Source organism: Balaenoptera acutorostrata, chromosome 5 (assembly GCF_949987535.1).
Source record: "Balaenoptera acutorostrata chromosome 5, mBalAcu1.1, whole genome shotgun sequence".
NCBI classification, from domain to species: domain Eukaryota; kingdom Metazoa; phylum Chordata; class Mammalia; order Artiodactyla; family Balaenopteridae; genus Balaenoptera; species Balaenoptera acutorostrata.
The window spans coordinates 114,000,498-114,014,280 of record NC_080068.1 but is presented as its reverse complement, the minus strand read 5'-3'; the positions used below and the strand labels follow the sequence as shown (position 1 = coordinate 114,014,280).

Genomic DNA, 13,783 nt, shown 5'->3' with positions numbered 1-13,783 from the left:
AGTCCCACCTGGGCAGTTTTAGCTACACTAGTCACTTCCATAAGCAGGTACATTTCTAGGTGGAGACAGTTCTCCTTCAGGAACTCTCAGAATTAAAGAAATTCAGCAACATTTTTCTGCATGAAATGAATGCAAAGTATTTGAAACAGTGTTGATGACAGATGTGCTTCATTTTCCAAAGAAGACGCTTTTGAAATTCTCTTATGAGCTTAAAACTGGAATCTACATTTTAAAGAAGCACAGAAGAAAGCAAAATTGTTTGCACCTTTTACAAAAGAACATCTGTGAGCAGTAAAACTATAGTTGCAAATTCTCCAAATGTTGAGCTTGAAATAACGCCATTAACACTGTATACAAAGAAGTTCCCACACTGGTTCTGAGATTCATATACAGTCTGCCCTTTGTATCCATGAGTTCCACATCTGCATATTCAACCAACCGTGGATCAAAAATATTCTTTAAAAAAATTCCAGAAAGTTTCAAAAAACAAAATTTGAATTTGCCTTGTGCCAGAGACTGTTTACATAGTATTTACACCTATTTACATAGTATTTATATTGTGTTAGGTATGATAAGTAATCTAGAGATGATTTAAAGTATAAGGAAGGACGTTAGGTAATATGCAAATACTACACTATTTTATAAGGGACTAGTGCATCCTCGGATTTTGGTATTGGCCAGAGTCCGAACAAATCCCCGTGGATACTGAGGGACAACTCTAACAGTATAGGTTAGAGAACACTGCTGCCTAATAAGTTTAATCATGACAACAGAAATGTGAGATCAAGTCTGTGTCTCTTTTCAGAGCGCCAGAGGAAGAGTGTGTGTGTGTGTGTGTGTGTGTGTGTGTGTGTGCTTGTGTGTGTGTGTGAGTGAGACAGAGAGAGACAGAGAGAGAGACAGACTGATTTTCTGAGTTCCTGAAGTGGAAAAAAATTTTAAAAGAGAAAAAAAATAAGGTTTGGGCCCCATAATCTGTGCAAACTGAAGCTTTTAACCAGCAGCAGGCCATGGATAGAAAAGAATATGCCAAATGACAGGTTATCCCAAAACAATTAAGGCAAACCTAAGATAGGAAACTATAGACAATAGTGAGAGGATAGCTGGGGAGGCAGCATGGTGTCAGTCTGCCTGGGTTCAAATCTCAGGTCCACCTCAGTGTGACCTTGAACAAGCAATTGTGACATCTCTGAACCTCAGCTTTGTAATCTATAAAATGGTCCTAATAATCACACTTAATTTGTAGGGTTGTTGTGGAGATTAAATGAGAGAATGTAGGAGAAGCCCAGAGCAGATCATTCTGCACCCAGTCAACGGTCATGACTATTATTTCTAAGAGCAATACGACCTGTGCCATTTTTCTATTTCCTACACAGCAGCCCATGTGACTCCCAAATCTATTATTTCTAGCCCAGACCTTTTTCCTGAAACCTAGACCACTTAATGAAAAGAAAGAAGAAAAAGACTGAAGCATAAAAGAGTCTAAAAGACTCTGAAAAAGACTCTCACTAGAGTTAAGCTGCAAAGATCTGCTGCAGAAAAAACTGATTTAAAACACTGGGATTTATTCATAACTATACAAAAGGGAGCAGGCTTGCTGAAGACTGTCTGACCAAGGGCAAGGGGCTTACAACATGGAAGAAAGGCAACACGTATTCAGATATTAAATATCTTTAGAACTTGTTCCTCGTGGTATTATTTAGCAGGGAGAGGGTACCAAAGGGTGTTTTTCTCAGTCTTTTTTCTTTCCAACTGTGGTTTATTAAATGTCCTATAGGCACTGGGAGTACAATGGAGAGTTGTGTTCTGTGTCCTCATAGGACAAAGGAAGTTGAGGAAGACAGACGATTACGGCAAAACATGATAAGTGCCCTGTGACAGGGGAAATCTGCTATTTTCTGCAAATAGCTACTGAGGCTCTGAGTGAGGAGGTCAGGGAACATGTTCCTGAAATAAGTGATATTGGAGCTGTTTCTCAGAGGATGAAGAATAAGCCACTGCCGAGAATTAGAAAGAGTGCTCCCAGGGAGTTCCCTGGTGGCCTTGTGGTTAGGATTCAGGGCTTTCACTGTCATGGCCCAGGTTCAATCTCTGGTCGGGGAACTGAGAGCCACAAGCCGTGCGGCCAAAAAAAAAAACAAAAGAGTGTTCCAGAACATGCCGAAAGGCTGGAGGAGAGAGCAAGCGTGCCTCCCTGGAGGAAATCAAATCTTTGAGGATGGCTGCAGCCCAGACTTTAATGCAGAAAATGGTGAGAGTGGAAGCGGAGAAATGAAAGGGGTACCCCGTGAACCGGTTAGATAAAAAGACTGGGTTTTATTATTGGCAACTGAGAGTTGACAACTGATTTTAACCCAGGAACGACATGATTGGGTTCTTCGTTTTGAAGGGTTATACTCCCTGCAGCATGGAAAAGGGAGGTGGGGGACATGAATTAAGTGGAGGCCTGGGATGGAGGGCTCTGAGAGGGGCCCAAGTGGTTAGATGGTAGGTAGTGGAATTGTCAGGAGCTGGAGATTGATTTCATGGCGTTGGAGTGAGAAAGAGGGAGGAAAGGGCAACTCCTAGATTTCTGCCTGTCGAGGTGGAGGTAAAATGCTACTCACCAAAGTAGGGACACTGGAGGGAGAGGAGCTGGGGAGAAGGGAGGGGAAAGTGAGTGGGTCAGTTATTTCCTTTGTTCCTAAAGCACTTGCAAGAAATCCAAGTAGAAATGCTCAGAAGGCAGATAAACACGTGGGCCTTGAGAAGGAAACTTGTGCCGAGCCTGAATGTGCACATCCAATGTGGCCCCAGCAGGACCCTGATCCTGGAGGAAGCAGACAGCAAGAGGAGGCACCAGAGTGACTACTCTCAGGAAATAGGTCAGAATCATCAGAAAACCAGCCTGATGCTGAAACTGTGGCTCTACTACCTCGACTTGGGCGCATCAATCTGCTGCATCGAACTCCTCTATAACCAGCCAATCCTAATGGACAAGCCGTGGACCAACAAGGATTTGTTTAAACTGATACATTAGTCTTCCTTGTGGAGCTCTGTGGCTTTGCCTTTGTAAGCCCCACCCTTGCCCTTGGTCTTCATCAGGGCTGCTCCCTTTTGTATATTATGAATAAATCCCCAATGTTTGAAATCACTTTTTTCTGCAGCTTAGCTCTCACTATGCCTCAGGCTCCGCCCCACCCCTTCATTTGTCTATATCTCAAGAAAGAGGTCTAGACTAAAAATAATATATTCAGGAGTCAAACAGCCTACTGCACAGGAAATAAAATAGAAAAATGCCACAGGTTATACGGCCCTTAGAGATTAACAGTGCACATAACCGTCTGAGTGGTTCTGAGAAATCACTTGAGAAAAAAACAACCTGCTTAACTTTATTTAACACAGTCTGTCTAAATCATCTGACCCTAAAATGTTTCTTCCTTCCAAATAACCCTTACAGAACTAGTGTTTGGAGAACATTTTGATAAATGATAGTTTAGGCATTTTTCATGAGGTAGGTTTGTTGGTCCTCTTATTTGTATAAATACATATATTTTATAACAAAAATAATATCAACCAAGTTACATGATTTTTCTCAGCTATCTCCTCACTGAAGTAGTCTCACTACTAAATGCCTTGCAAACCAAGGTACTACTACTATTCACTCTGCCAGAAGAGCTACAATTGTAAGCCTATTCTTCAGCAGGAATTAACCAGCCTCCAGAGAAGTACATCTTTAAATGTGAAGGCTATCAGGTACTTTGAGAACCTGATGGAAGTTAGGTACCATCTCCCTGGAGGGACAATTGCATATCTTCCTCTAACATATACAATCAAGGACTTCACAACCCTAAATCTCAGGTGAAGAATTTCTGCTGTACATGGCACTAAAACAATTTAAACCTATTTGATGATAGCCAAAGTAACAGTACTCGTGAAATCAAAAGTCCTTTGCACTTGGACCTCATATGAAGCCCATCCTTTGATCAATAACTAAAGCCAGTATCTCCAGTGCCAACTCCTTCTAGATTCCAGGCTCGCCTGTAGCTCTGCAGCTGGCACCGTCTTTCCAATCAAATTCTCATATTTGCCACATTGTTCTATAGTGCATTATAGATTTTCTCCTGAAATTCATGCTTTCAATATCCTATTTGAACTCCCCATCAAAGAGGTCAAGTAATAGTGAAGGACTCTGAAGAGCTTACCTGTTTATGGTAGAAAGAACACTAAAGTGACAGACAGGAATTTTTTCCAGAATCCATCATTTACAAGGTGTGTAATCCTGGAAAAGTCACTCTATTTCTCTAGGCTTCATATTTTTCAATTATGAAATGAGTACAATAATTGAGGACCTTTCTGTCTCACAATGTTGCTGTGACAAACCAATATGATAATGCCCAAGAAAATACTTTGGAAATTATGAGGTTACATATAAATGTAAGAGATAGTGATGATGATGATATCTCTAACTACTATGAATGAGACCAATAATTATTTATTCATAGTATTACAGTTGTTGGTTCTAATTTTATTGTGAGTCATCACCACTTGGACAATAAGTTGTATCTGAGCTTGAGTCGAAATTTCCCATGTAAGGTAACTGGCAGTATATCAGATTCACTGCCTTTATGTGTGGAATATGGTCACCATCTATTTTATAGTCTTGCTACTTGGTTGTTGTTCTTTAATGTTGTGCTCAAGCCACAGGTGAATTGTTTACCACAACTCTTGCTTTTTAAATTCAAATAAGTGAATTAAAAAAAATAACTTGCCTGAACAAATGCTTCATCTCTAGGAATTTGTCCTTGCAGTTTCTCATTTCTTGCATTGAAAGTATAGTCATTACACAAGTTAAATTATAGTTTCTATCTAAGTTTTTTAAAGAAATAGATTAAAAGCATTTGGACTATTAGTTACCTGCCTGAGGATATAAGAAACAACAATGTCGATTCCCCCTAGATTCTAACCTCCCTTTGACAGTCTCACGCCTGTTCTCTGTTCAGTCCCTCCAGCTCTCTTCAGGAGCTATGTCGAGGGCAGGTACAGACCCATTTATACACTAATTGTGGGAGGGAATCTTAGTCCCTACCATGTCCCACATTATTACCAAATCCTAGTGGCATCCAACAGGTAGAAAGAAGAGAAAACAAACAATTCCATCTTTATTTTGAAAACTCACAAGGCTAGTTGCAGATGAAATTAAATATATTTTAAAGCCCTCTTGAAATAAAATTTTTACATAAAGGCAGATGTTAGTGTAACATAATTTATGTGGTATATAAGCCATATCAAGACAGCCTACCTAAAAAAAAGATTATATGTGAAGGAATTTGTATGACTGTTAGCATAACTGACGTCATCTTGGGCCCTTACAGTTTCTCCTGTCCTTCTGCTGACCCTACCCAGGACAGTGCTGTGCAGTGAATCACTTCTCTGTCATCAAGGGCGTTGTAGGTAATAATCATAAGAACCAGGTAGCCTCTATACTCTTTTAGTCCCCAAACAATGATGAAAACCTTCCCTGACATATTCCTGGCACCCATGAGTCTAGTGACCCATTCATAAACGCTGTTTCCAAGCACGTACCCCCATACCCCAGGTTCACTATAAAATTGTCTCAGTGGCCCCTCGGCAGTGCAGAGTACAGCTGTGAATGCTTCCAGATCATTGTCTGCCCCATTCCAATCCCACCCTGTACGTTACTCTATAATAAATCAATCCACTGATTATACGGAGCTGCCTGCCTCATTTTTCGGTCTTAAGATGCTTCCTCAGTTCAGTGGGCACTTTTCGTTCCCTTCATCCTTCAACAGAATTCAGAGAAGTCTGCATTTGAAAGTAGAAATTTGGGACTACGACTAGATTCAGTTAATCCATTCATTTTACTAATTCTTTATAAATAAACAAATAACCACTGAATATAGGGTGGTTTACGCCAATCTGTCCATCCATCATCTGTCAGATATGGTCCCTGCATGCATGGCATTTATAGTCAAGTGGGAGAGAAAATCAAAAAGAAAGCCAAGTGGTATGTAATTCCACATTTGATGAGTTCAGTGAATATCTATCGAGAGAAAGATAGGAGGTGAAGGGGCCTACTTTGCTCAGAGGACCAGAGAAGGCCTACCTGAGGACATGACAGTTAAGCTCAGAACTGAAGAGAAGTCTAGGCAGAGAGAAGAGTGACTGCAAAAACCCGAAGGTATGAAGGAGCTTGGCATGTCTGAAGAACTACAGGAAGACTTGTGTTAGAGTCCAGTGAGGGGAGGAGGAAAAGATGCTGGATCAGGTTGGTCAAATATTGATAGGCCTGGTTAAATGTTAAATTTCGATCTAAATGCAAAGGAAAGCTTTTGAAAGATTTTAAGCAGGGGGGGTTAACAGATCAGATTTACTATTTAAAGGCAAGAGGAGAAAACAGAAAGATTAATTAAGTAGCTGCTACAATAGGCCAGACAAGATATGCTGGCTGTTTGGACTATGGTGGTGGCAGCTGGGGGGGGCGGGGAGTGGACATTTGAGATGTATTTAGGAGGTAGAATGGAAAGGATTTGGCGGTACATTGGAAATTGAGGGTGAGGCAGTGGGAGAAATCAAGGATGACTCCTAAGTATCTGTCTTGAGAAAGTAGGCAGGTGGGGGCTATGCCAGACCCTGTTTGAGGTCAAAGATGACTCACCAGGTACCCAAGGATCACCCTCTGCCTTGGGCTGTACGAGTGGATGCACTACTTTAATTCCACCAGGTGGTACAAGTGATGGACTGAGGTTAATTTTAACCATATTCTTCCCAGTGTGCTTGTTAGCTATCCAAATTGTCTTCTTTTTCCATGTTGAATAGAAAATACGATCACCAAAAAGGGACATCGCAAAAAAATTGTGCCTAAAAACAACAGGAAAAACACATAAAAAATGGCAGAACATTTCTTCTGGGCTTATTAAAGTTTCACTTCATTTCAATTTATTGTCTGAATTTTAATCACCTAGGTTTTCAATTGTTTCTCATTTAGGGTTAGAAACAGATATTAAGTTTAAATTTTTCTTTATGTAGCCATAATCTGAATTAATAGGATACTACTTTTAGCTCCAGATCCATTCTCATTCTTTTGCCTCTCAGCACATAAGTGTGGTGAAAATAAAATAGGGAAGAAAACAGGAACAGGATAAGAGTGGACTTCAGGTTGTGTCAATTTTGCACACCTAATTGCTGCCTCTTGCCACAAGCTAGAGTCAGTTGCTGGCAAGATAGCAAATCAAATGAAAGACAGATGCTTCACAAAACATATGACATAGTAATTCCAAAAAGAATAACTATAACCAGCATGTGAAAATTTATTATAAGCCAAATACTGTTAATTATTTTTATTTGTGTTTCTTTACTTAATCTTCACAATAATCCCAAGAAATAGGTCCTATTATTATCCCCACTGTATGGCTCTCAGCATAACTGATGCCATCTTGGGCCCTTACAATTCCTCCTATCCTTCCGCTGACCCTACCCAGGACTGTACTGTGCAGTAAATAACTTCTCTGTTGTCAAGGGCTTTGTAAATAATAGATATTGTTTAATAATCATTAGGATCGGGTGGCCTCTATGCTCTCTTAGTCCCCATAAAATGATGAAGACCTTCACTGCCGTATTTCCAGCACCCACAAGACTTAGGAATAAATCTTGACTGAGGAATGCACTTTCTGTTTCCAAGCACATATCCCCATACCCTAGGTTAACTGTAAAACTGTCTCAGTGGCCCCTTGGGAGTGTGGAGTGCAGCTGCAAATGCTCTGGATCGCTGCCCACCCAATCCCACCCTCTGAGAAAGTTACCCTATAATATACTGATCCATTGCTTATATGGAGCTGCCTGCCTTGTTCTTCAGTCTCAAAATACCATTTCAGTTCAGTGGGCACTTTTTCTTCCCTCCCTACTCCAACACCCACATTAAAGGAAACAGGATGAGAGAAGTCGTGTAAACCTGCCCAAGTCACTCACCTAATAAATAGTAAATCTGGGACTTGAGCTCAAGTTTTTGGACTCCAAAATCTGTACTAAACCACTACACCAGTTTAGCTGACAAAAGTAAAATTCATTTATCACACAAACTTCAAATGGCAATTGTGTTATTTTATACCAAAAGCAAAACTTACTGTGTGCTATGTTTGCTAAAATGGGCGGAACCTCCATCGTAATCACAGGAACAAATACGAGAATTGCTTCTTTCTCTATGGTACTGAATCCAAAAGAGCCGTTTATCAAGCACATCCAATGACACAGCTGTTATTTTCTCTGAGGTCTCTAACAGAAGCTTCACTTCCACACCACCGAGATCTGCTCTGTGAAGGCTGCCCGCCACCTCTGAAGACCAAAACATAAACCTGAGGGCAGACACATAATTGAATGTAAGGTCACTGAAATGGCTGACTTCTCTCAGTTTTTCAGTAATCCCCGGATGTCTGCACAGGACGAGTTTGACTATTTTGAATGAAAATTCAATTCAACAAATGTTTATTGCCCTGTTATGGCAATTTCGTGTGATTTCAAGATAGAAGGAGAATTACGCTTCTCTAGCAGGAAACCATGGTAGTCAACAGTGCTACTGGTAGAGCGAGCCTGGCTTAGTTCAAACCCAGGCAAACGCCCTATTGAAAATGGTGTTTGTGCATTGTAAAAGAGAGTCTTGGTCTCAATCAGGAGGTCTCTTTAAGTCAAAATGTTATGATTCCATGAATTTCAGATTTTGAAATATATTTCAATGTCCAAAACCAGCAGAATTTACCTTTCTACTGGATCAACTGCTATATTTGCAGGATATTTTAAGGCGCTTAAGAGAACACGGGAATTGTTTCCTTTCATATCTGTTACTGTAATGATTCCTTCCTGTTGATTTGACCAAATAAGTTCTTCATTGATCCAATTTATTGCCATTCCTGAAACATTTTTCTCTATCTCGCATATTTTCTGTAAAATCAAATTTTAAAATTGTTATTAATATTTCCCCATTCACAACAAAATTGTTTTTATTGTTATGTATCAAAGTTTATTCTTTTAAGTTCTTGTCATTTTTGTGCATTCCCAAAATTTAAATGATAAACTAGTCATAGATACCATGCCATTATTCAGATGCAGCAATATTCATCCTCCCATGTGAATATTTCTGGGCATAGTATTTATATCACAGCTTTGAGATGAAAATTTATTCTATATTTATTGAAATTAGGCAATCAGCCATAAAGTATTAATAATTTCAACTATAGTAACAGTGGAATTTCCATGCTACTTTAAGGTTAGTTTATTCAATTCCATTTGCTAACGGAATTTTCCAGGTTCTCACCTGAACCCAATTCCAAGCTTTGCTAAATTCTGGCAAGATTCCCTTGGAGTTTGTGCATAGGGGCATTAAGCAGATTAATTTCTTCTGGCCCCTCTTCCTCCCTTTATAAAGGGACCTTCCAGGTCCCTCCCTTTCTAAAAGTCCTCAGTGCCTTCAGGCTCTGTCCCCAGGATCTGAATAGCAGGGCTTTTCTTTATGCTCTCTCGTGATAAAAACAACTTAACCAAACCTCAGTTATCTCCTAGTTCCAGCATGTGCAGGTAAACCGGTCCTCTAGGTGCGTGGAGGGTGAGAGATTGGAGGAAGCCCTGATTTGTACCATGGCAGATTTCTGTGGTGGAAATATTCCCACTATCACTGATTTTCAGCTACCAATGTGAAATCAGCAAACACAGAGTTGGGCAGAAATCAGTCTCAGAGTCTGTGCTATTCCTACATCCCATACAAAATAATCTAGCCAATCCATTTAACTAATTGCTAAGATATTAGTTCACCCTGGTAAATTGTTTGCCTTTTAATGGTTGTCCTTTATAAACAATGTTTTAACCCAAAGCAGGGACTAATACTAGTGGATTTTAGGCTTCAGGCCAATCCTTTCTTAATGACTTGCCACAAATTCCACAACTATTTAATGCTTTTTCCTGTTCTCTGACAGGAAACCCTCCAAATTCTTAAACTCAAGATTTTGAAACTAGTCCACAGATGGCTGGAGAGTAATGAGTAGCCATCTTTGTTAAAAGTGAGATTAGTAAGTATTAGAGATGTGATAAAACAGATTACTGCCTAATTGAAGGCTTTAAGAATAATTGGAGGGAGAAAGTTGTGTTTAAAAAAAAAAAAAAAACCCAAAAACAAACAGCAGGCACTTTGTGTTGGGAATAAATGCTTAAGGTTTCTCTGGCCACCTGCTCTCGGTAATCCATCTCCCAGGAGAGACCATTCCTGCTGGGACTCATTTAAGGGTTCTACTAATTAAGAAGAAAGATAAAAGATCTTTTGTATGTGATTGAAGCAAAATATTTTATATCTATCACCTGCTTTATTATTTTTTTTCCAGAGTGCGAACACCTTGAGGATAAAAAGAAAAAAGATTTTCTTCCTAAATATTAGGTGCACAAACCCATGACAGAGATTTTACACAGATGAGACAGGGTTTCTCAACCTCAGTGCGATTGACATGCGGGGCCTGGTATTCTTTGTTGTGGGGGACTGTCCTACATATTGTAGGATGACTAGCAGCATCCCTGGCCTCTAGCACATCTTCTCTTCTCCCCAGTTCAGTTGTGACAATCAAAAATATTTCTTGACATTGCCAAATGTCCCCTGAGGGGCAAAATTGCCACCAGCTGAGAACCACTGGAGTAGAAAATAATCATGTAAATAATCTGTTTTAACCATAAAATGGTGATCTGGCTTAATAAACTTACATCTTTTTAAAATTACATTGAAATCCTCACTTTCTCCTGTTGGGGACTTCTGAATATCAATGCCACATGCATGGGCTTGTTCAGTAACATGATACCACAGATGCAGATTAAATAAATACCTACATATGCCAGACGTGTATTTGCAATGTAATGTAATTTTCATTTATCTATATGTTATGAATTTGCTATATCATATTTGACAGCCTGTTCAAAAATCCCTCGAATGCCATGGGAAATGGTACTTTACCTCTTGGCTTGTCCCATTCAGAAAAACTCTTTGCAAAAGTTGTCTTTCTAGATCGACCCAATAGATTCTTTCTTCACTGTAATGAAAATCCATGATCATGGATATGCCAGCATCTGCCACCAATTGCTCATGATTAGTTCCTTCTAAGTCAATCCTAAAGATCCTGTTTCCATGGGAGAAAATTAAGAAGGGTGCAGGACCTGCATAGGAAGAAAGAAACCAAACAGTATGTTTTCAATGATATTTTATCTGATTAAGACAAAATACTTCCCCATGACAAATAGCACAAGCAGAATTAATTTTTTAATTTTTTTGGTTGCGCCACATGGTATGGCATGTAGGATCTTATTTCCCCAACCAGGTATCGAACCCGCGCCCGCTGTTTTGGAAGTTTGGAGTCTTAACCACTGGACTGCCAGAGAAGTCCTCACAATTAATTTTTTAAGTCCTGCTTTTATATTTTAAAAAAATACCATTGTTTAGATAATAAAGACTTCCTGTAGATGTTCACAATTAACTTTGTAAATCATTTTCTCCACAAATTGATTGTAAGAAATGAACATTGCCAAATTATGAAAAAAGAAATATTTGAAGAGAAAGACACTTTCTAGCTTAATAATGTTATTTTTATGTTCAAAAAGAAACTACCTACTGTATATTGTAAAGAGGGTCTGTATGAATGTCAAATTTCATTATGTAAATTGGAAATAAAATTTCAGATATTACCATTTTGGAAATGGATCTCCCTCCTCTAGTCTTACCTTATGAACAGAGCATCCAGGTTACTGACAAAGAAGAACATAGTGAAACCTAGAGGTCTTGAGCGGAATCAGGAAAAATTGAAATGCTATCCATGACAGCTCTGAAATATTTTGTCCCTGTTAACATTGCCACATAAAATTTACGACTCCCAGTTAAATTTGAATTGCATGTACATTGCATGGGACATCCTTTACCCTAAAAAATTATTCACTGTTTACCTGAAATTCAAAATTCAAGTAACTGAGTGCCCTAAACTTTTATTTGCCAAATCTGAGTGGTGGACCTCAGTGGATCTCTCGATTCCTACAAGGCCTTGCCCTGTATCCTAACCCTATGCCTGGGGTTCTGTCCTGTTCCAGGTGATGACATCTACCCACTCAGACTCCCAAGTACTCAACACCTGCTTGGGAACCTGATACCTCTCTTTGGAAATCTCAGCAAAAATTATTGGCCGACTCCACATAGAGCTTGCCTCCAATGCTCCAAGACGATGTCAGGGGACCGTGTCATACTCTGCAGCCACGGTTAGCAAGGGTTAGTTTCCTTGGTCTTTCCTGACTGAGGATGAGGAGGCTTCTGCCATTCTGCCTTTAGATAACTATACCAGTTAACCACTGGGATGAGTGGGGGATTGGAGAAGAATTCTAGCATATTCTCATTGCCCTGCTGGGCTGACTCCATTCTGTTTTAATATTAAACCTTAATAACTTAATGTGACATAATAAATGTGTTTACTGTTCTAAGGATTTCAAATGATGATGAATTAACATCCTCTTACTTGGGGATTATGTTCTAGAGTCAGAAACATTAGCTCCACTTTAGAGAATATATTGGAATAGAGATACAAGAGAAGGGAGAAGTGTAAGATCATGAGAGTTTTGAAATAGGTGCCTTTATAAATGTCTAAAAGAATTGGCTCAAATCACTCTTCCCATATCTTTTCCACAGCACAAGACCCCTGGCAGAGATGTGTAGGACAGCCCATTCTCCATTGCCATTGTAGCTGTAGAATCAAAGGTATCACAGGAGAAATGGAAAGGGCATTAAACTGAAAGCCAGGAGGCCTGGTTTCCAGCCCCGGCTCACTAGTTTCTCTGGACATCTCACAGGACCTCCCCAGTCCATATCAGAGGACTACCGGGGAAAGAAAATGAAATTATAGATATGAAACTATTTCATTATTTGTGAAGCACTACACAAATATGATTTGCCATTACTTATTCCCACAACCAAGGTCTCACTACGTAGGGTTGTACCACTGTTCATGTTTGAACCCGTGGACTAGAATGTCATTATAACTCATTTCTCTTATAGCAATGTATCACGGAGAAAAGGAAGGCATAAGAAAAGACACCCTAAATAGACAGCTACTAATCTGTGGGCCACAGATTGCTGCAGGCCTGTGGATTTGTTGCCAGGAGTCCTCCCTTTGAAATGTGTACCATGCATCCTGTGTAAACTGAATAGATGTGTCAATACATGTTATTAATTTTCTAATGCATTGATACATTGATGAGATTGATAAAACATTTGATTCATTCCAAAGTACTACTAAATAGGTTTCCAGGTAAAAAAAAGGAGAAAGGAAAAGCACTCTAAACATTTTAGACAGAACATAGCATAATGCTTTGTACATAGTAAGTACTCAAAATTTTTTCCTAAATCAATAAATTAATGAAGAAATAATTGTATTTTTTAATTTGTCTGGGCTTTTTACCAATATGAATGAAGACATAGACACTAGCAGATCTATCAAATTAATAAAAGCAGAATCTATCCTATGGTAGTTATTTTACTAACAACAACAATAATAATAATAACAAACTTTCACATCCTGGTCTCATTTATCCTTAATATAACACCACGGGCTAGATAGGCCAGACATTACAGTCAATGAATCAAAGAGAAAAAATAAATCTGAAAAACACTTAGATCCATAAAACACAGACCATAGCATTAACTTCGATAGCTTTTCAAAAAACAAATATTTATGAAAATACTAAGTATGAATAATGAATAAATTTTATCTTCAGATTTTTC

At 39.1% G+C, this 13,783-nt stretch overlaps 1 protein-coding gene across 6 annotated transcripts in view; it reads right to left on the bottom strand.

Annotated features, from left to right (window-relative positions):
• Nucleotides 1–13,783, bottom strand: part of EGF (epidermal growth factor) — an 87,035-nt gene that overhangs the window by 54,383 nt on the left and 18,869 nt on the right. For all 6 annotated transcript variants that reach the window (XM_007191031.2, XM_007191036.2, XM_007191034.2 and 3 more), the window contains exons 2-5: nucleotides 10,982–11,181; nucleotides 8,753–8,934; nucleotides 8,124–8,351; nucleotides 6,659–6,861 (exon numbers count right to left, since the gene is read on the bottom strand). In XM_007191031.2, the coding sequence (XP_007191093.2) occupies nucleotides 6,659–6,861; nucleotides 8,124–8,351; nucleotides 8,753–8,934; nucleotides 10,982–11,181 (813 nt within the window). The remainder of the gene's footprint in view (nucleotides 1–6,658; nucleotides 6,862–8,123; nucleotides 8,352–8,752; nucleotides 8,935–10,981; nucleotides 11,182–13,783) is intronic.